The sequence below is a fragment of the Tachypleus tridentatus genome, chromosome 12 (genome assembly GCF_004210375.1).
Source record: "Tachypleus tridentatus isolate NWPU-2018 chromosome 12, ASM421037v1, whole genome shotgun sequence".
Taxonomy (NCBI): domain Eukaryota; kingdom Metazoa; phylum Arthropoda; class Merostomata; order Xiphosura; family Limulidae; genus Tachypleus; species Tachypleus tridentatus.
In genome coordinates this window covers 26,051,965-26,074,726 of record NC_134836.1, presented here as the reverse complement: position 1 = coordinate 26,074,726, position 22,762 = coordinate 26,051,965, and the positions used below count along the sequence as shown (strand labels likewise).

Here is a 22,762-nt window from a genome sequence, read left to right as displayed (position 1 = left end):
ACAGACGATCTGTCATTGCTTCGTTTGGCCTTCACATCCGGAAGCAATTGGATGAATTGGGTCTGTCCTTGGATAACATTGCATGTTCCACAGGTCGGCCCATCCCACCATGGCTTATTACAGCCCCAAATGTGACCTTTCTTTCAGTCACCTAAAAGGCAGATACTCCAGATTGGAAGTACCATCTTTTATTCAATGAATATCTTTCAAACAATCATTCAGTTCCTATTTATACAGATGGTTCCAAATCAGGTAATTCAGTGGGCTCTGCTATGGTTTGCTATGGATCAGTAGTTGCACGCAGAATCCCTTCTACAGCTTCTGTGTTCACTGCTGAACTGTATGCCATATCTCTTGCCCTGGATCATATTGCAGCTGAGCAGTACTCCAACTGCACTATTTATACTGATTCGCTTAGTTCTATACTTGCCTTGGAATCGCTACACGTTGGCTCACATCCTATTCTCGCTGATATTCAGTAACCGACTGGCCCGTTTCTCATTAGCAGCTACTTCAATCCAGTTTTTCTGGATACCAGGCCATGTTGGTATTCACGGGAACGAGCTTGCAGACATGGCAGCTAAATATGTCTGCTTCAGCACCATCACTCCTATGCCTATTCCGTACATGGACTATGGTGTTATCTTCAAGGGTTGGCTCCGTGCCAGCTGGCAGTCCACTTGGGTGAGCAACGTGACAACAAACTTTTCAAATCAAACCCAAAATTGGACTTTGGCCATCTAGCTTCCGTAAAGTTCGGAAGGAGGAAGTTGTTCTCACTAGGCTACGCATTGGTCACAGTTTTTTAACTCATCATTTTCTTTTATCTGGAACTGATGCACCAATGTGTAATTTGTGTAACACTCAAATCACTATCAGCCACATTTTACTTTCTTGCCGTCGTTACAATTCTCAACGACGGCAATATTTTAAACATATTTTTTCCCAGGGTCAATCTGTAACATTGGACAGAGTTATTGGTGATGGTGACTCTGTCCACCTTGATAATGTTTTTAATTTTTTAATGGCCATTAACCTTTTTAATCTCATTTACGTGTTGCATGTTTATTCATTACACCTTTTTAATTGTGGTTCCTTTTTTACAGTTTTAATCTCTCTCATTCAATTTGACATTGGACAATAGGCAGAACATTAAATAACTCGACACCAGGACTGGAAAGGCCAACTTCAGGTGACTAACGCTCCTGTTTGAACTATTCGTTTGAACTACTCGTTAGTCATTCTGGCGAGTTGTTATTATACTTTTACTGCATATCATTTCACACTTTTACTAATTAACTTTTTAGTACTGGCCATATTGACTCATAACCCGGAACCAGGACTGGAAAGACCAACTTCAGGTGATTGAAGGTGGTTCTTGAACTTACCTGTTAATCTTCCTGGCGGGTTATGATCATTATCTTTTTGCTAGAGTAAATACCTTACAACTTCTTATACTCTACCTTTTATCTTAACATTGTAGACTAGGTGTCAACATTGGTTTTATACTTTTTTGTTTTACCTTCAGTTCCATTTATGTCTGTTACTACATTTATTTATTTATTTTTTATTTTTTTTACATTTTTACCGAATGTCTGGCGCAGATAGCCTCGTTGCTTTGTGCCATAAAACACTAAATCAATCAATCAATCAATCAACTTCTCATTTTCACTTTTTTTAGGTATTTGCTGGTTTTCTCTGGTTACCATGACTCCCTAACCTTTTCTACTACTGGCCTAGTCTAGCATAAAATTATGAAATATAAATAGTTTAGCCAGAGTTATCTATTGTATATTCTATAAAATCAAAAATAATTAAATTTTTTGCAAAATATATATGAAGCTTAAAAATCCAAAAAATTTTAACAAATTAATTATTTTCTTTTCATTTTTGTAGGTCTTGGGAAATGGGCAAATAGTGAATTGCATGTCAAAAATGAGGAAAGACAACACAGGATTTGACTTGAAGCACTTTTTTATTGGATGTGAAGGCTTGCTGGGTATTATAACTAAAGTGGGTATACTTACTCCACCAAAACCACAAGCAACTACTGTAGCATTTCTTGGTAAGTGATTTGTTGAAACTAAGTTCTAGTTGCCTTGTTTGTGATTTCAGTTATGACTAGGCTCTGAAATTAGCACTCTTAACAAATGTTGACAAACCGGACAACTGACAGATAACCATTTTAACACTGTCAAATATTTCTATGGATCTTCTTGATATATGTATATATATCAAAGTGTTACAATATACATTTTTTAATTAAAAAATGATACTGTTTCTTTAACCTGCAAATGACTGATAGTTTCATGGATATTTTTATAATAACATATCAGAAGATATGAGGTTAATATATTATCTCCAGTGTTTACATCTTGCCATTACAGGAATGTCAGTTGCCATATTGGATTGAAAGTTTGTCATAGTATTCCATAAGTTTGGAAACATCCTTGTACAGTATATTATAAATTTCACTTGAACAGTTTGATATTGTTACACAAGTCTAATTAAATCAGTGATGAACAATCTTTGTATTGATATGAATAACTGGTTTATTAACCATTTTTACAAAATATTTTACTTTTCCAAAAAATAATGGACTCAGGCCTAACTTTGTAGTTCAGGTTGTAGATGCAAGTTGTTTCTGTGATACTGGTATCTTTATTTCATTGCCTCACTGAAGAGACTAAAAACTCCCTAAAACTTCAGTTACTGTGGTATGTATATATAAGTCAACCAAAACTTATTTCAAAGCCAAAAATTGAAAACTAATTATGTAAGATTTCACCAAATTATACTAATGCAAACAGTTTTTTTCAGGTTTTTACCAAATGACATGGAACATGTACAGCTTACATTACATTTTTTAACAAGCAGTACTGAACACATCAGTTTCTTATGCCTGCATTTCAGCTTGTTGAATTGTACCTATACAATATATAGGCTACAATTGAATTTCACAGTTGTTTCAGGCTCATATTATAAACATGAAAAGAGTCATACTATGTTTTTGTTATTGATTATTTAATCTCAAGTATGCATACAGCTATTAGGGCACCTTAAATTCTCATGCATCATTGGTAATTCTTGGACAAAATTACCTGGTGGCACCCACCTCCTTTCCTAGTTGCCCCTAATTTAGCAGTGAAATATTAGAGGCAAGGCAGCTAGTCAACACTACCTGTTGCTAACTCTAAAGCTGTTGTTTTACTAATGAAGTGGGATTTACTGTTACATTATAATGATCTCAGGACTAGAAGGATGAGCATATTTAACATTGGATATTTGAACTTGTAACCTGTAGATTGTGAGTTGAGTGTCATAACCACTAGCCCATGCCAACTTCCTTACAATGTTACTCTGCTTGAAATTATGTTCTGCTGCTGTTTTATCAAAATATTTATTTTAACTTTAGCCTCATTATCCACCTGCTAAGTACACACTGATATGCATCAACTGTTGTTGAATTTAATCATTCCACGTATTCTGGTAGATGTTAAGGTTCATCTATATTGGGTATAGGCCAAATAACATATATATGTTGGGCACTATACTTATCCAAAAATCAAATGATTTAGAGAACAAATATAAGAAATGGAGACAGTTTTGACAAAAATATGCAATGACTAGTGTTGCAGCAAGAACATCCTTTAAAGCCACATTCTTCACTGACATACTGACATGCCACTGTAACTAAAGGTGAAAGCACCAAAAGATGTGGATGAAATGATCAAATTGGCAAAACAGTAAATGGAAGCTGATAGAGGGAGTATAACTGGGAAGTTCAAGAAAAACCATTTAAAAGTTAAAACCAGTGGTGGTGGCTGACCAGACGCAGACATTCACCAAAGGTGACAAGAATTTAACAGACAAATAGTAGATGAGATACTATATGTGTTGTAAAATAGGCCATGTTGCAAAGGAGTACAATTACATGACTAATAAGCAACAAAAAAATATCAAATTAAAGCAGTTGGAGCTTTCTGCAAAGATAGTACCAGCAAGAAAAAAAAAAAAAAGAGATGCTGAAAGAAATAAAATAGAGACAATTCATCAGATTCACCACAAGAAGGAGGTGCTAGCTCCATGATGAAACAGTGCATGACTTATGGTCAGTTTAAGTTGGCAAATGGATCAAAACTGCCAGTAATGATTGGAACATGTGACAAATATTGAGATGTGCCAACAAATCATGGTGTACTAACTGGTAAAGGCTATGTGGAGAACAAGAAAGTGCAGGTCCTATGAGAAACTGGGTGCAGTAATGAAGTGGTGAGAGTCAGTCTTGTATATGATGACCAAATGAGAGGCAAAGTACATCTGTGTGTACTGATTGATGGAACACTGGGAAAGTTTTCCATAGCAAGAACAAAGGTGGACACTGTAGTACATGGGAAACCTTGAGGACATAATATGAAGGAACTCATCTACAACTTTTTGATTGAAAATATACCAGGGCAGTAGAAGTTTGGAGGAACTAAACAGAAAAAAGGTGGATGAAATTTCTACATTCATCACTAGGGCTAAAGAAAAGAAGATCAAGCGAGACATCAAGCCACTGCAAATGCCATATGGTGATGTCTTAAATGTAGGTCTGCAGGAACTGAAGGAAACACAGAATAAAGATCTTTCACTGTGGAAACTTTAGAACAGTGCCTGATAGAAAATTGAGTACAAGAGAAAGGGGAAAATGATTTGCAGAATAGAAAACTGGAAGGAAGTGCTGTTCCAGATCTATCAAGGCAGTTATACTACAGAAGTTAAAGAGAATAATGAACTATGGTGATGAAGCTGGCTCGCAGGTAGATTGTAGGAGAATACTTAGGAGCAAAGAAAACAGCAGACAGGATTACCAGCAACTTCCATTGCCTGGAATTCATCAGAGATGTGAGCAAATTCTGCTTGTCATGTGATATCTGCCAAAGGACAATACCTAGAAGAAAAGTAGCCAAGGTGTTGCTGGATGAATTGCCTCTCATAGACAAGCCATTGAGTAGATTAGCTGTTGTCTTGATCAGACCAGTAACATCTGTTTCTGACAAAGGCAACTGGTATGTGCTGACAGTAATTGAGTATACAACATTGTCCTAAAGCCATAATACTGCTGAATATAGAGACGAGGAGAGAAATATAAGCTCTCATGGAAGTGTTCTTTAGATTAGGCTTTCCAAAATAATTCCATCCTGTGTCAGACAATCAAGACAGGCTTCATTACCAGGGTTGAGACATCTTTTCTCTCTCAAAGACAATATATCATCAGTTTGAATGTCTCTTTGTCGTGTACCTTGGTCAGGCTCAGCTGACTTCCATCCTGCACCAAGCTATTTAACAGGGAGTCTGACTCTTACCTCTCCTTTTCCCACTGAACTAATGGTTATTTATCTTTTGGGAATGTGGGCATCTCTCAAATCCCTGATATCTTTGGAACAAGAGCACAAGAGAACCTTTTCATGGTTTGTATGTGATCAATGGATCATGAACAGTGATTCCCTGGATTCCTAGTTTCCTTATTTAGGATCATTCTCTTCATTCTCAAGGGGTTTTGCATTTGGAACACTACTAATCTATGGGTTCCTCTACCTTCACTTTGTCCATCATTTCATGGATGCCTCCCTTTAAGGGTGGGGTGCATATTTCAGTGGTAAGAAATTCCAGGGTCTACATATGGATGATGAGGTTTTCCAGTCTAATGTTTTAGACCTTCTTAATGTTCAAAGGGTGATGTTTCATGTTCTTATCTTATTAAGGGAAAAGTCATGAGACTTCATTTCAACAACTCCATGATAGTGTCTTATATTTCCTGGCAAGTGGCACTTGTTCCAGGGCTCTCGGTTTTTGAACAGTGGGTTTTCTTTCTAGGTAATACTCCTATTGTATCACCTTACTAGCTTGCCATATTCCAAGGGAGATGATTTTGGTGTCAGATCAATTATCTTTATTCAAATGGTAACTGCATTGAGGATTTTCTGTTGAATTGGCTCAAATTTTTAAACACTGATTATTGATGTATTGGTCACTCATTGGAACAACCAAATACTGGGAGCTTGGTTTCTGGTACATTGCCATCAAACTATAGTAGCAGATATATTCTGTTGGGAAAGGATTATACCTCTAAGCCATCCCAGAGATTTGTATGTTACCCACAGTACTATGATTTGTTTTAACACATTGTTGGATCCTGGTGATAGCACCAGATTGCTGACTAAAGTCCAGTTTGTGCTTCTGTGGTACCATTTGTGATCTGGCTTGCTGGCATGGATTTTGCATCTTCCACAATTGCCCCAGGTAAGGCAACTTTATTGACTACCTTTCAACACTTAAGACAAAAGTCTTTTGAGTTCCCAGTGCTCTCCAGCTTCCTCATGTCAATTTGTGTCCTTTGTCCTAAACAAGTGGGTTTTATTTACCTAACTGGTATACTAAGGTGGTATTGCATGCCCTTTCTTAATATATGTTTCAGGCCTTAGTTTCATGTTCCATGTATCACTTTTCCCTGAAGGTTGATTTTGGTTCCAGCTGACCTATAGATGTCACCAGTTTATGTGGTTTGCACTTATTGTATACTGGACACTTTATCATTCTACTTATGTACTCAGACTGGTTCTTTTTTTTTAAGTCACTGACAGCCAGGAATGAGAGAAATGTTTTTTCACAGATTCATCTGATCACTGCTTCTCACTTCTTAAGTTTGATCAGATCTTGATTGATTAGCATTTTCAGTGATGATATTGAAGTGTTATGCTGTCCACACTAATGCCTTTAGAAGTGCTAGACTATAATTTTTTCTTTGCTGGGATTTTTAAGTTTCTTAGGATTTATCCCAGATTTCATTAACGAGGTGGTTACATACTAATCCCTATCACTTGTTATGGGCAAGGAGACTCTGCAACTCATGTCTTATCAGATTCATCACATTTCTCTGTCCTTAGCAGTCCAGTTGAATATTTCACTGGAGGAAATTATGTGGACTGATATTTGGGCTTTACCCAATACTTTTATCTCACATTATTTGCGTAATCATCCTTTTAGGGTTTCGACTACTCCCTGTGGCTATCTTAACCACATTCAATAGATTATATAGAGGGGTGAGAATTTTTGTTGCACTTCTTGTCTCTTCTTTATCTTCCAGATTATATTGTCTCCTTATAATTCTGAATGCAGAATGGCCCTATCCTGGATCCTTGGTTGAGCACAATTTATTCTACATTTTTTCCATTATTCCAGAGACAAGAAGAATTTATTTTGCCTACTTAGTTTGAGAGTGATGATGTATATTCATAAATCCAGATCAGATGAGTTATGTTTCCTCAGGTTGAGTGCAGCATACAGGATCCCATCATTCCAATTTTGAGGGTGTTATCTTTTGAACTTCTTCAAGTTGAGGTGAATTTTTTTCCACTTTGTTGTTGCTTACTTTCTTGCCATGATTCTGGTGGCTTGGAACACATCACTCTATAGCTACAGGTTGAGATCCATTCACAAGTATATATTTATATTGTTGTTCAACTGCCCTAGCCACCAATGTGGAATATAAGGACCACAGCTCTATAATTTCAACATTGCTCAGTGGAACCTCGGCTATCCGGTTGTGGCTTGACCAATAGTAATAACCGATCATGTAAAATTCCACCCATAGTACATGGATGAAAAGCACACCTGTTCTGAATGTAGTGCAACTCCCCAACTAAAGTCCTATCTTTCAAAAAGTTACAAAACAGCAAATAATTTCTATAGGGAGTTCCAGTTTGGACAGTTTGTATCTGAGTCCTTTGTACCATACTTAATTGAATGCTTTTTCAATAGCTAGGAAGCATGTGACTGTGCACTGTTGTTTCATTGAATATGTGTTTTGTTTTGTTTTTTAATCTTATGAGAAACAATTTTGTACTTGCAGGAGTATTGATTTGGAGTTAAGGTAATTTATGAGTCTATTATTTACATTTTTATCAAGTAGTTTTGCAAGATTTCCTGTGCTTTTGAGAGCTTAGTTTTTGTAGTTATTTACTGTTTTTTTTCTTTATGGAAACTAAGAACTTCAACCTGTTTCCAAGTGGTTGGTATGAATTCTGTTTTTAGAGATAAGTTGTATAATGATGTGAAATGCTCTAGGAATCTCAGAGGACCTGACTTTAGTAATATGTTTTGAAGTTTCTCTTGTTCTTTTTCCAAAAATGTTATATTTTTTTGTACTTCTTTATAAGTTCATTTGTTGTCTTTACATGTTTTGCTTCTGTTGTTGTGCTATTGCATTTTTTTGTAGTTAAATATTTCTGTGTGTTTTGATTGTTTTAGTATGGTGAGAGATTGAAGACACTCCAGAGTATATTTGTTGTTGTGGGAGATATTTGTTTTGTGGTTAGAAATATATATCTGCTATTTTAACTGCTTAGTTATTGCTGGGAAGTACATCTATTGTAATATTTTAAATTTTTTATGGCATTTATTGATGGTTTTTGTATAGTAGTAGTTTACCCCATTCTGGAGATTCCTTGTTTTGTCTGTCTATTCTTTCTATTCAGTATCCTGTCATTTTAAATGAATGATAGTTGTAGACCATTGTTTTGGTGATAAGCATATTTGTTAATGTGTTTGATCTCATAACACTTGGAAAGAAGGCCATCTTGGATAATAATAGGTAATAGAGTAAGAGTATTCACTGAAGTAAGTAAGATATTAATCAGAATTTGTATTATATGTGGTATCAGATGTTGTAGGGATTTTTGATTTTGTGGTTATTTGGTTTACTATTTTCTTGAGGGTAGTTGATAATTATGTTTTAAATTGCTATTGTGATTTCTGGGTCACCTTCATTGTTAATGCTTGTACATTGTCTACTGAATTTGTTTGTTGGTTGCTTGTGTTCTTCTCTGATTTGTAGTTGTGTTACCTCCAAGTATGTTATTATTTGTATTGTACTTGATTTGGCTTTCTGTGTCAGTGGTGTTGGTAGTAGTAGTCTTTTATAACAAATTGGTTTGTTGATCACTGGAATTTTTTGGTTCTTTTGAATTCAGCTCACTTCCAAAATTAGCTTCCTATTAAACTTACTTATATATGTTTGTTGTAGGCTGTTTAGATAGTGTTATAGCAAGAAGTAGACCTTTTCAAGGCATGCAATTTGGTGTTAATTTAGGGGTGTGTGAGGTAAGTTGGTGATATTAGGTTTTGTGAAATTTAATGAATAGTTTGTCCTTTCATTATTTCATTGTTCTAAATTTCCTAACTTTTTTTTAGAATTCAGATTTGCAAACATCTTTTTTAATGATTTGACAGTAATGATTGAAATTGTTCACTGAACAAATTCTTGCTAGATCAGCTTACTGTTTGAGTTAATGCAGTTTAATTGTTTGAGACTTTTATATTTCGAATTAATTATTCACTTCAGTAGATTCCTCATTACTTCATAATTTACCCCACTGATCCTCCTTTTATAGAATTTACCTACGTAATAGTACTTGAGGGAGTTAGCTTAAATCAGAAACTGTTAGATGTGTAATCATGAGAAGTTACTAAAGTTGAGTATGAATAGCCCCTGTTTTATGTCACCTGCACAAGGCTCATTTATTATTTGTGGAATGTATAAAGCCCCAGCAAGATATGCTGAATCAGATTACTGTTCGCTCCAATAATTCCCACAATAATGCAAGTTAGTTACATATGTAATATTGTATGTGAGAGTAATGACTATCTTGAACTGATTTTAGTTGTTTTTTCATTCTCTCAGCTTCAGCATGAAGTCCATTTTTTGTGTACATACCTATGTGTGTTTTTGTGTGGGGACAAATTCTTCCAGAGCATATGTACCTTCTCTCATACTTACAGCTATTACTCAACTGCCAGAGTTTCCTTTTTTACCCTTCTAAACATTGGTCTGATTTTTTCTGGCTTGCTTCAGTCTTTTATGCTTTATTTAATTGCTCTTGTTGATATTTGCTTCTCGACATTCTCCACATTCGTCAATACATCCATTATCCTGGCACTGTATATATAAGCACCTCATTCAGATAATGTTATCACTTTTTCTAGTGATGCTTTGATCACTAACAGGTTTCTCAGTGCTGTGATTGTTTAGAGATATTTTGAGCATTCTCTATGTTACCTAGTTGATTTTTAGAAGAAAAAAAAGATTCAATTAGCAAACTAATCAACTGTATGAATTCCCAAACTATTATTTATAGCACAGAAGCAAATCAGGTGTCTCTTATTCCCCTTTTTATATCTTGTGTCACACAACAATTGGTAGAGAAGAGTCAGTTTTTGTTCAAACTGTCAGTAATCGTATTAGTAGTGAGATGGAGACATAATTTGTGCCTTGGTATTCCTCTAGGGGGCACTGAGGCTGTAGTTGAGGGTGATCTTCAACATTCTATAGAGAATTTTAATTCTCTTTCTCTTGTGTCTTATTTTATTCTGTTGGCTTTTCAGTCCTCCTGTGGGGCAGTAATAAGTTTCTGGACTTGCAACACTGGAATCTGGGGTTTGATTCCTTATAGTAGACAAAGCAACTAGTCTCATGTTGCTTTGCTTTAACAAAAGAAACCTTACAAAATGTTTTCCAAGTAGTTTAATAAACACAGCCTTTAAATTGAATAAAAAGAAGACCACTTTTGGATAAGTTACTTTTAAGTTTGCAATTTACTTGATGGCTGAAAGATGTGGGAGTGAGTATGTAGTTTTATCTTCATCCACAGGTATTGTGATTCATGCAGGGTGGTTTACTTCTCAGTTATATGAAGGGACAGTTATGTCTTATCTGTCACAATTGTCCAAACTTTGTGATTTAGCCTATCACTGTCAGGAGGAAGCACATTCTGACTCTCAAATAATACATATATTCCTGAAATTTAGATGTTCTAAAGTAGAGTTTGTAGTTAACCAGAATAGATCAATGTCCTCTGGTGGGATAGGGTAAGTCTATGGACTTACAACTCTAAAATTACATGCTTTGTTTTCCTTACATTACACTTTGTTGAAAGAATCTCAGGATCACTGATTTCCTTGATGACAAACTGGAACCAGAGTTAGCATGCAATTTGGTTCAGTTATTGGTTTCTATAGTCATCCATGTAATTGTTGACATCTTAAATTTCATCATCTCATACAGAGGGTACTAATTCCAACCCATTCAAGGATTCCGACTCCCTACCTCGGCGCTTTGTTACATTGATACCCAGAATATATTGTGTCTATGTCCATGGGTTTTGCTGCTCAGTTGGAGTGCGGGTGTACAAGTTCAATGTAGTTGGCTCTTATCTGCACATTTCTATAGCTGTGGTTTCCCAACACTATTGACAATTTGTAGTTCAGACTACCATTAGCTCCAAATGGGATCTTCAGAATTGTAAGATTTTTTTTCTCATTACCTCCATTCCACATTACTGTGCATACATCATTTTTTAAATGACTTACTACTGCTGGCACCATCATTTCAGTTGTCATATCAAAACACCTCTATTGTACTTTTAGAAACAACCAAGGCAGGCTTCATTCTCAGAGCTGATACAAACTGTTCTTGCTCTAATTCAGTATGTCATCAGTCTGGGTATTTTTTTCATCATATGTCTTAGTTGGGCTCAGCTGCCTCTCATCAAGCTCCATGCTGTGGAATAAGAAGCCTAACTCTTACTCACTTCTTATCCCACTGCATGGATAGTTCATCTTGGTGGGTTGGCTTCTCATTGGCACACCGAACTACTGGCAATTTGACCTGCAGTACTTTAATTTCTTACTTTGGCAGTGGATGCATTCTGTCAGAATGAGATTACAACTCTAGGCCTTCTCTCCAATTCATATTTTACCCAAGGTACTAACTATGATTTGTTCCAAACCACTGTTAGGTTCTGTTGTTGATAGCTTTGAATTGTCAGCTGTGCTCTTGTTTCTGCTTCTGCAGTACCTTCAGGAGTGTCCACTTCTTCCTAAGCCATCTGTGTGGGTGCTGCCTCGATTTGACATGGTACACTCAGCTCAGGCTTTAAGCATAGAGATTATACAGTCTTTTTCACATCATTGGGAATAATTTCTAAGGTTGCCATGCATCTATCTTAGTCCCACAATGGACATTTATCCACAGAAATAACTTGCATAGTCGCAAGAGTGTATTGAGAGGAGCTTTAATCCACTTCAGTCAGTAGTGCCAACCATAACTTTTTTTTAATCTGGATCTTTCACATGAATTTTTGCATTTTCCATAAGTGCCCTCTATTTTATACTTGTGATAAAATATTCTTTGAGTCCAGATTCCTCAAGTCACAAATGACCATTACAGTTACCTAGGTTGTATATTAATGTCACATTATGTGCTCTTTCTGAAAATATATTTGTGACCTGATTTTTATATACCATATATCACATTTACCTGAAAGTTTCTTTTTCATTTCTAATGAGCTACAGACATTGCAGGTCAGAGTGGTTTGTGCTGTTTGTTTGCAGACCACTTTATCATTCTACCTGTGTCCTCAGACTAGTTCTTGTTACTCAGAACACTATAAGACAGGGAATTGGATAAATCCTTTTCACCATTTCTCACTTCTGTGATTGTTCAAATTTCAATCATTGTCATGTGTAGTGAAGGGCCTTGAAGACTTTTTTGTTTACACTAATGCATTTAGAGATGCTAGACAATGATTAGTATCTTCATCTGAGGGTTTTTGCTTACCCCCTATAGCTATCTTAACAACATCCAGTAGATTATACGGAGGGGTGAGTATTTTTATTGCTACCTTTCAGGATCCCTTAGTTTGTTTTGACAAGATCCCACCCTGGGCATATTTCCTGGGCAGGCATGCTTTTATTAAATTAATTTTACACTAACAAAAACTAATTCAGTATACTTTATTTAGGTTGTAACAGGCTTTGTAGAAATGAGGTGTTCCATAAGACAACCTGGAGGCTGATTTGGTGTTATTACTGTACTGTCTGTGCTAGACTGCAATTCATGGACTATCATGAGTAAAGTATAAGGGGATGTTGTCTATCCCTGCTGATTATTGGATTGAATAAACCAGGGTTGATTTGCTTTAAAAAATTAAGGTACTTGGTTCACCTATTGCACAGGACTCCCAATGTGCATTACCTTCTAGATCCTATTTGTGGAGCTAGGAAGTCCTTACTACACCTGGCTTTCTATCACTGGGGTGGTGAGCAGTGGCTTTTCCTCCAATCTTGGAGCAGAGAACAAAGTTTATGGCCCTCATGCCTGCATCCCAAATGTCAGTAGGAGAGTAACTAGCCTATGAGGGAGCTTACTTGCAATACTAGTTTAGATTTGATGTTAGGCTATGTGGTTTGGTTGAGCATGGTCTTTCTTTTTGATCAATATTGGTTCAGTACATTGTTTGTGGAAGAGGATACATTTCCTCATTCTAAATCCAAATACAGAGTGGTTCCATCTTGGATCCTTGTTTAAGAAATGTTTATTCTATGTTCTCTCACTAATTCCAGAGGTGAGTGGAATGTACTTTTCCCACACAGTTGAGGAATGAAAATGAGTGTTCATAGTTTCAAACTGAAACAATTCTGTTTCCATAGGTTAAGTAAAGCATACACAATCCCATCATTTCTAGCCTAGGGTGTTGCTTTTCAGACTTCTTCAGGTTAAGAATACACTCTTAAGTATATATATAATGGAACACCTGGTGTTTGGTTGGAGCTTGGCCAATAATGATGACAAATCATGTAAAATTCCACCAACATTACATGATTTAAATTCCAGATGAAGATCATACCTGTTCTGGATGTAGTGCATCCTAATAGGGTGCCAATCCATGATCTGTACAAATGCTTTCTACATTGTTAATGCCCCACTAGCCTCTCCACCTTATCAATTTAGAATTCTAGCTATGTGAGAAGAAGTATGTTTTGGAGGTTAAATTTGTTTTTAAACTGAAAATGTATTTCCAGTAATACTTATCTGCTGTCACACTTTCCTGCCCTTCCTCCTCACTGAGAGTCAATGTTAGAGACTGGGATTCATTCAGTCTTGAAAAAATGATAACATTATCTGAATGAAGACATCTTGATGTAGGTGGAGAATGTCATGAGACAAATATCCACAAAATCAATTAAACGAGGTATAAAAGACTGGAGCAAGTCAGGAAAAATCAGACCAATACTTAGATGGGCAAACGAAAAAGCCATGGCAGTCAAATTATCACTGTAAGTGGGAGTGAAGTATTACTGGAAATGCATTTTTGATTTAACAATATGTTAACTTTCTTGACATTAGACAACTGGAATTTATTTCAACATTGAGAAACTTTCTTTTACAATAGGTAAATTCAGATATATTTTGCAGACTGAAGGTATTGAATGAACAAAACTTATAAAATTACACAAAGTTTATTAAATGTTGAAGTAAAAGGAATATTGTAATATTTAGTTCTTCAAAATATTTGTTAGAGCTTATTTATATTTAGAGATAAGCAGGGCATTTCTATGTTACATTTGTTCAGCTATGTACCCATAACACCTTAAGATGTGGATACACCTATTTCAGTTAAGTAGCCATTATAATGATTGTATTATCTGTCACAACAGAAGATCTTTTAGTCTGCTTAGTCTTTAAAATTGATCTGAGATGTAAGTTGGAATATACTGAAATTTGTTGAAGCTGGCGATCAAATAAAAACCTGACTACAGAATGACTACCATAAAGTTTTCATTCCTCTGTTAAGAATATTATTTCAGTCATGAAATACCACTGAGATACAAATAAATTCCTTGATCAGAATATGCTGAATGCAGCCCAGTTGTTGGTATGTTAGCCTGTGGATCTGAGATTCTGTAGCTTATATCTTGGTGCTGGAAAATTAAATCATGCTCTTCGCTTTACAGCCATAAAAGTGCATAAAATTAGTAATCCAATCCTACTGTTCAGTCTGACAAGAGTTGGCTGACTGCCTCCCTTTTGTCTGCCACTTCAATATTATGAATGACTGGTACATATAACTGTCTTGTACCTATCTACAAAATTCAAGAAACAAAACAGATTGATCAGAACATTGATTTTTTTTCAACTGGTCATTTGTATTCTCTTTAAGAGATGGAAAGTGTTCTGTGCATGAAGATTTTCAGTAATGTGGGAAGGAATACTGCTTGTACAAATACCTCAAGCAAACAAGCATCTCAACTATCATTACTTAACAAATAATGTTTTATCCAACTATGTATCCTGATGGAGGGTGTAGTAACTTACTTAGATTTGATAACATGTTGTGAGTGTTAAATGACTTACATTTTCTTTATTTATGCTCTAAGTTTTATAATGCTGAAGTTTAGTGTGCTGTGTCTGTTTTACAGTAAGTCAATTGATGCTGTAGTAACATGAGTCAAAGGAGGGATTGTAAATCTTTTACTATTGATAAATTCTAGGAAATCTTGTTTTCCACATGGTTATACAGAATTTGATGGTGAACATTGACAGATATTTACCTGACAGACTACTTGACAGTTATTGTGTGCATGTATTTGAGATGTAAGTTGCATGTGTACATATAAAACCAAGGCTGTGCTCTTGAACATTAAAGAAGTAAATATGCAATAAATTGTATATCTTGTTTACAGAGGTTTTCTTTGACAACAGTTATTTCAGATGTAGTCCTCAATAAAAGTGAAAGTATATTTTATCATTTTTCTTGTTTATTTATTAATATATACTGTACATTAGGGTGGAGTGAATTTTTTTCTGAATCTTTATTTCTGATAGTGTGGAAAAGTTTTTTTATGGGGCATATAGTAATCCTGAAAAGTTTAATTGAAACCATGTATTATCTTGTGGTGCTCCAAGAACCTTGACAATTCTTCATTTGCCATGTATAGACAAAGAAATATATTTGCAGTTGTTATCTATCACTCATGAGATAAGTCTACCAGGGCTCTAACAAATTGAGTGAGCATTGGCCACATGCAATGACTTGGACCATCATCAGCAGGTAGAGCTGATCTGTGCTAAAATCTTTGGTATCAATTGATGGTAGCTGAACTTTAACTTTTTGGAACACAGTTACAAGGAGATTCTTCACTACCTTACAAACTTTTTCCAGTAGAACCTGAATAGCTGTAAGATCCTGTAGTGTGTCCGTCAAGACTGCATAAGATATTGCACTACTAGCTCAGTAGTATGGAATTGATATAGTAGCCATTGTAATGGTTTCCTCAAATGTTCTTCTACTAGTTGGATGACTCCACCCCTTGGTTTTGTATTCACTGGGGCCCCTGACATTCACTAGCTACTATTTTTTCAGTATTTATGTTGCTTTCCACTAAATATTCTTTGATACTTATTTTGATACATTCAGCTATACCAGAAGTATATGTTGTGTGTCCTAAATACCTCAATCCAGGTTCCACAAGTAATGCCAAATGCTCCTGTGTAAATTTTATATTATTATATATGCCACTTTATTTTTTTTCTATTGCTCCAGAGTTTTATCTTTTCACCAATTGATGATTAAGCTTTGAGGACATACTTGATCTAAATCTTTCCTTTTTAATATAGCTCTATTTTAGCTCTATGTTTTTCCCATTGTACTTTATTCCTGTCTTCAATTTTCAAATTATCCTACTTTATAATTAGTACCACATCTATAATTGCACATGCAGTTGTTGAAGTTTCTCTGTCAGACATTTCTGTCCTGTCACAAACATTTACAAACACTGTGTGGCAGTCTGATTTTTGATGTACTTTTGCCGTTTGATGATGAAAGTCTTTGTTCCTCACCAGTTTCCACAGCTCTCTGCAAATGGCACAAGGGAAACATAATCATTCTTAGTGCCAGTTTCAGGAAGAGTTTCATTATCACATGGTTTATTATCATCACATTTTGTTTTGGTTGTATTATCTGTGTTTTGTCTGGCATATTTGTCACTTTATACAGAGAGAAATAATGCTCTAGATTTCCTTTTTTTCCTTTCATGGAGTTTTTTTTAGTGGTAGAGGTGTTGACTGAGCCTAGAATCATGTTTCTGTCATTTCTGTGATCTAAGAGAAAAGCCTGTTCTCTCTTTGGTAGTTTGTGGTCTTTAGCATAATCATACAAAGAAAAATCTGAACACATACAGGAACAAATGTTGAAAACATCTTTTGCTGTTTGTTCTTGAAATTCTTTGGTTTTGATTGTGTAATGTCACTTTGCCTGCTTTTCATTGGTTTCATAAGTGTCTTGTATTTATTGTAATACTTTCTAATCTTTTGCAAAATCCAGTCATGACTCACAACAGGCATTGAAGCTTTTCCCACATCTTCTCAGCATTTTGAGTAACTGTATCTGATATTTCCTGAACAGAAGATTCTTTTGCATCCGTCTTGCCTTTATGTTGAAACAAACTAAGAGGTAATATTGCATCATAACTTGATATGTTGGTAGCATTTGACAATATAACACTTTAGGTGCACTAAAAATTATAACAAGTTATTTGATCCATGTTTTTACTTCCTGAGCCATAGTGTCAGATCTACAATATTAATCCACAAACTTAGTGACATTAGTACAAGAAATTTAGTGTCACTTCAAATTAAAGTATTCAATCACTACTCAGTTAATTCAGTCACTGTTATTTGAAATCAAAATCACATTTAGTAACATAGAGCACTACTATAGCATTAAATAAGAACCTGAATAAACAGTGTTATGAACTAACTGAAATAATGGACTGAATTAATTTGTATTTGAGTGCTAAAAATGCTGAAAAAAAAGAAAAGGCAATCTTGGTAACTATCAGTTCATTATATTGCTTGAAGCTTTTATTTCTCTAAGATGTGAAAATAACCACTCCTGAAGCAGGATTCAAGAAATACCAATACCTAGTTTATATCAACCAAATGCAGTGAAATAAAGAAGTATTCCATTAGAACATTTACCCATATGATTTCTATGGGAAATTTGTATAATAAAATGTTATGGTATTAAAGAGTTTTGGAGCACTATAGAATAATTTTCTATTTCATCAATATAATATTTTACAGAATTACTAGGTACCACATGAAACAACTTTTCCACATTATTGGAAATTAAATTACTGAGTTTGATTTTGGAGCATCTTTCTAGGATATGTGTACACACTTGTAAAAACTATACCTTTTATGGTGAAAACTTAATTATGAAGCAGTTATGTTATAACGAGGCAAGATATAATTGGTACATGTTTGTTTTTAGATTGTTGAATTCATTTTTTTTATATATATATTTGATCCTAACCTGAAAGAAAAGCCATTTACCACAGTTAATATTAACTTCTGATTAAACAAGTTACATTGCAAAATTATTAAGAGTAACAAAATTAAAATTTTCTAGTGAAAATATTGTTGTCTTACTAGATTAAAAAAAAAAGTGCACAAAGTATAGAGGAAGTTGAAACATTTCTTCTTTCCATTTCAGTGCTTATTGCCAATAAACTCACATTAGCACAATTTGGAGCTGTATTTACATCTGGAGGAATAATAAAAATAGCCCTATTCCACCTCCCCATACCTACAGAATATAATATTTTCATACTTTTCTCGTTAAATATTAATGTATCCAAACACGAGGCAAGATATAATTGGTACATGTTTGTTTTTTTATCCACAGTTAAAGTATATTTTGTATTATTATTCTGACAAAAAGAGTAAAAACATTACATATGCACGTTCATATATACAGTTACGACAGAAATTGTTCGTACCTCTGCATTCCGTGTAGTTTTTTGCTCATAACTTAAAAAGTATCACGATTAGGCTAATAGACGTATGGTATATTATAAATATTATACTAACATACATCTATATACATTTTTATGGAAATTAAACAACAAATAAACTGTTTATAAACAAATAACCAAAAATAGGAGCAGCAGAAAGTGTTCGTACATTTCAGAACGTGTGAAAAAACTAATATTTCCATAAAAAAATTGTTTAGTTTGGCGAATAAACTACGTTATACCATTCCAGAACTAGACACTGGGTTCGTAATTATTGTAATTTAGCCAGCAAAAAATGTACTTCCGACAATTTAGTGCTGTCTCAATCATTATGTGCTTAGTCATGATGGCAAACAGGAAACGACTGTCCAGTGATTTAAAAAAGTGAATTATTGTAAAATACAAGTCTCTTTCTGGTATTGCTACACAACTTAATATGCCAAAATCTACTGTTCAAAGCATAATTGCCAAGTTTAAGCTTACAGGGTCAACTGCTAACCTCCCTTATTCCGGACGCCCCACCAAAATTCCAGAGAGAACCAAGAGGAAGGTTTTCAAAGAAGTTAGTAGGAACCCTCATTTAACACGTCGTGACATACAGAAACTGGTAAGGGAAACTGGGGTTGAAGTAAGCACCTCTACAGTTATGAACATCTTGCGCTCTTCTGTGTTTAAAGCATGCCGTCCTTGTAGAACTCCATATTTAAAGCCTGTTCATTTAGAAGCATGATCGAGGTATGCAAGAAAGCAGGTAGATAAGCCCTTTACCTATTGGAAGAGTATTCTTTTGTCAGATGGGACTAAAATCGAGCTTTTCGACCACAGTGATGTTTGCAATATTTTCTGTAAGAAGGGGGAACGAAATCTTCCAAAGAACACCGTCCCTACAGTTAAACACGGAGGTGGCTCGATCATGCTGTGGGGGTTCCTTCAGCTCTTCTGGTGTAGGCAGCCTTCACCGCATCAACGGAATCATGAAAAAAGAAGAATACATTGACATATTAGGCACTTATATCAAGAATGATGCTCGGAACTTGCGGCTTGGGCGTTGTTGGATCTTCCAGCACGACAATGACCCTAAGCACACATCGAAATATATGCAATCCTGGTTGCAGAGGAACCATATAAGCTTTTTGGAGTGGCCATCGCAGTCACCCGATCTCAACCCAATTGAAAACATTTTGCATGAGTTGAAGACCAGGGTTCATCAGCATCATCCGAGAAACTTGCAAGAGTTGGAGGCCTTCTGTAAAGAAGAATGGAAAAAAATACCAGTCGAGTACTGTCAAATGATCAAGGAGGGCTATGAGGAGAGATTGTGCCAAGTAATTCACCTGAAAGGCTACACAACTGACCATTAAAGCAGATGCATGAACACTTTCTGCCCCTCCTATATTTGGTTATTTGTTTATAAACAGTTTATTTGTCGTTCAGTTTACATAAAAATTTATGTAGATGTGTGTTAGTATAATATTTATAATATACTATACTTTAATTATCCTAATCGTTATATTTTTTATGTTATGAGGAAAAAACTACTCATGAGGCAGGGGTTCGAACACTTTCTGTCATAACTGTACATAGTCCCAGGTCTTACTGATAAAGTAATAGTTACACATATTGTGGTTTGTTTTCAGCATCACTTTTGTTATTCTCACATTGCTATTTTACTGTATTTTCAGGCTGTTATTCGTTTGAAAAAGTTCTTGAGGCTTACAGAAAGGCTCGTCAAAACCTTGGAGAAATAATTTCTTCATTTGAAATGATGGATCATCAAGCTATGGAAGTTGTGGAGCAGAATCTTAATATGAAAAATCCTGTTTCTGTTTTCCCTTTTTATGTGTTAATTGAAACATCAGGTAAATGTTTCATTTTATTAACTGTATTTTATCTGATTGTTTAGCATAATATATATATGCAGTTCATTTTTTCATCTTGAAAATCAGAATAAGATATACCAAGATATATACATAAACTTCTAACCTAAGCCTGTTGACATAGATTAAAGGCAATAGTAACATCTAATTCATGTTTGGTTTTGCATTAAAAATGTAAACCTTAGCATATGATGAAGGTATGGTAAAAGTAATTACTTATTGAAAATATTGTATAATAGCAGGTAGCTAACTTTGCTACTGAGTTTCACAGATTATTTCTCTGTTTGCATATAATGTGTGTTGAAGACATTGAACAATAACAATGAAAAATATTATTCTCTTCTTCCTAGAACAAACAACTTGTACCTCACACACTGTCTAAAAGTTTTTTATGCATGCTCCATATCTTATGATACTTCATGAATTTTTAGTTCTGATTGATACAAACATTTCTCCAATTGCCTCCAATATCACTTTTCAAGTGAAATGTTCAGTCTTGCTGTCTCTGTTTACACACTCTCATTCCTTTTTGAACATGGCCTTTGAACATTTACCCATTGCAAAAGGGTTAACAGTAACCTGGGTGGAGGTATTTTTAATTTTTTGGTAATAAATTTTCCACAGTCAAGAAATTACACTAATTCCAATTGTCATCCAGTTAATCAACCCAATTCTGATTATCTGTAAAACAGTGCATAATATATAATATAATGTAATGGACCTGGAAACACGGGAATAACAATGCAATTATCATGTTTGACACATTTTCCACAAGTATGGCATTACTTATGTTCACCAGGCCTAGTAAAAAAGGCTAGTTGTTATTATTCCTGGTGTTAAAAGAGGAGAGGTACCTAACACCCACTGCTATTTATACCAGTCAGATTTTCTGATGCAGAGGGTGTGTGTGTGTATCAGGCTATCTGTTAAGTCCATTGAGGCAAAGAGAGGAGTTGGCAAGATAAAGACAATCAAGACCAGTTTGAACTCTTGTCTGTAAGCTGACAAGGTCACTGATCAACGTCTGGTCATCCCTACACTTATATCAAAACATTATCAAAACAGAAAGAAGTACCATTTCTTCATTCAGGAAAAAAGCATTATAAAATAAGGTCCTGTTTTGTTTTTATTTTGCAGACATTAGACTTGTGTATATATGTAATTAAAAATAAGGAAGAATAGCATGGTTTTATAAAGCGTATCCAAATTTTAGTAGTTAACTGTAATATTATGTAGAACATGAATAATAAGAAAAGAATCATTGCAGCTATAAAACAGATATGTATAACTTAGGCACATACCAGAAGGTGAGTAATTAAGCAGTTTGCCTTAGATTTTAAGGTACTGGTAGAAGTAATACCCAACTTGTGTTTGGAATACACTATCTATCCAATTTAACTTCACTTTTGCAGGCTTCACATCCTACATCTTTACCACGTTTTGCTGTTTTAAAGATGCGAGAAGGTGGCTGCTCACAAGAAAAATATATTGAGTTAGGAGATAGAAAAAATTAGAATATAATACATCAATGGGGAAGACTTTAAAACTATCCTAGAAGTTGGCATTCCAGAACTCACAATGATATTTGTACATAAATAACAGAATGTTAAAGTATTACTATACTAAGCCCAACCTAAATTGTTAGTATAGCTTCCATTCTATATCCACCCATGCTACTATCAGGATCTTCAAAGATTCTACAAGACTTACATAGTTGCAGATGTTATTTGGGAAAGTGATTCATCTATACAAGATACAATACAAATAAGTATTTCCAATAATTCCCCTACAAAAATTACAAACTATTCCTTATTGTGTTTATTATGGTTTAATTTATACTACAATTTTTCAGTTCACATATATATTTTGTATACTTATTACAAAATAGTTTAAAACATTTAATTAGAGTTATCTTATTAAATCTTAAATTAATTAAACATCAGTTAACTCACCAGTATATTAATATTGGAAATTAGGAACTATGTGTTGTTATAAATTCTACGATACCTGAGTAGCTGTAAATATATGATGTCTGTATAGCATTAATTGGTGTATCACTGTTTGGGGATGGAAGTCTAAACATTTGAAATGTAAAATCATTTCTTTTATCATAAATATTAATATTACAATGGTTATTAATTATCTTAATATCTAAATGTAAATAATGTATTTCAGTATTTAATATAGAGGTCTCTCTGATTTGTAGA

The 22,762-nt window shown here is 34.7% G+C and overlaps 1 protein-coding gene across 4 annotated transcripts in view; it reads left to right on the top strand.

Moving 5' to 3' along the window:
- The window catches only part of LOC143235360 (D-2-hydroxyglutarate dehydrogenase, mitochondrial-like), a 73,794-nt gene that overhangs the window by 40,692 nt on the left and 10,340 nt on the right, over positions 1-22,762 (top strand). For all 4 annotated transcript variants that reach the window (XM_076473446.1, XM_076473449.1, XM_076473447.1 and 1 more), the window contains exons 5-6: positions 1,897-2,065; positions 20,361-20,537. In XM_076473446.1, coding sequence (XP_076329561.1) covers positions 1,897-2,065; positions 20,361-20,537 — 346 coding nt within the window. The remainder of the gene's footprint in view (positions 1-1,896; positions 2,066-20,360; positions 20,538-22,762) is intronic.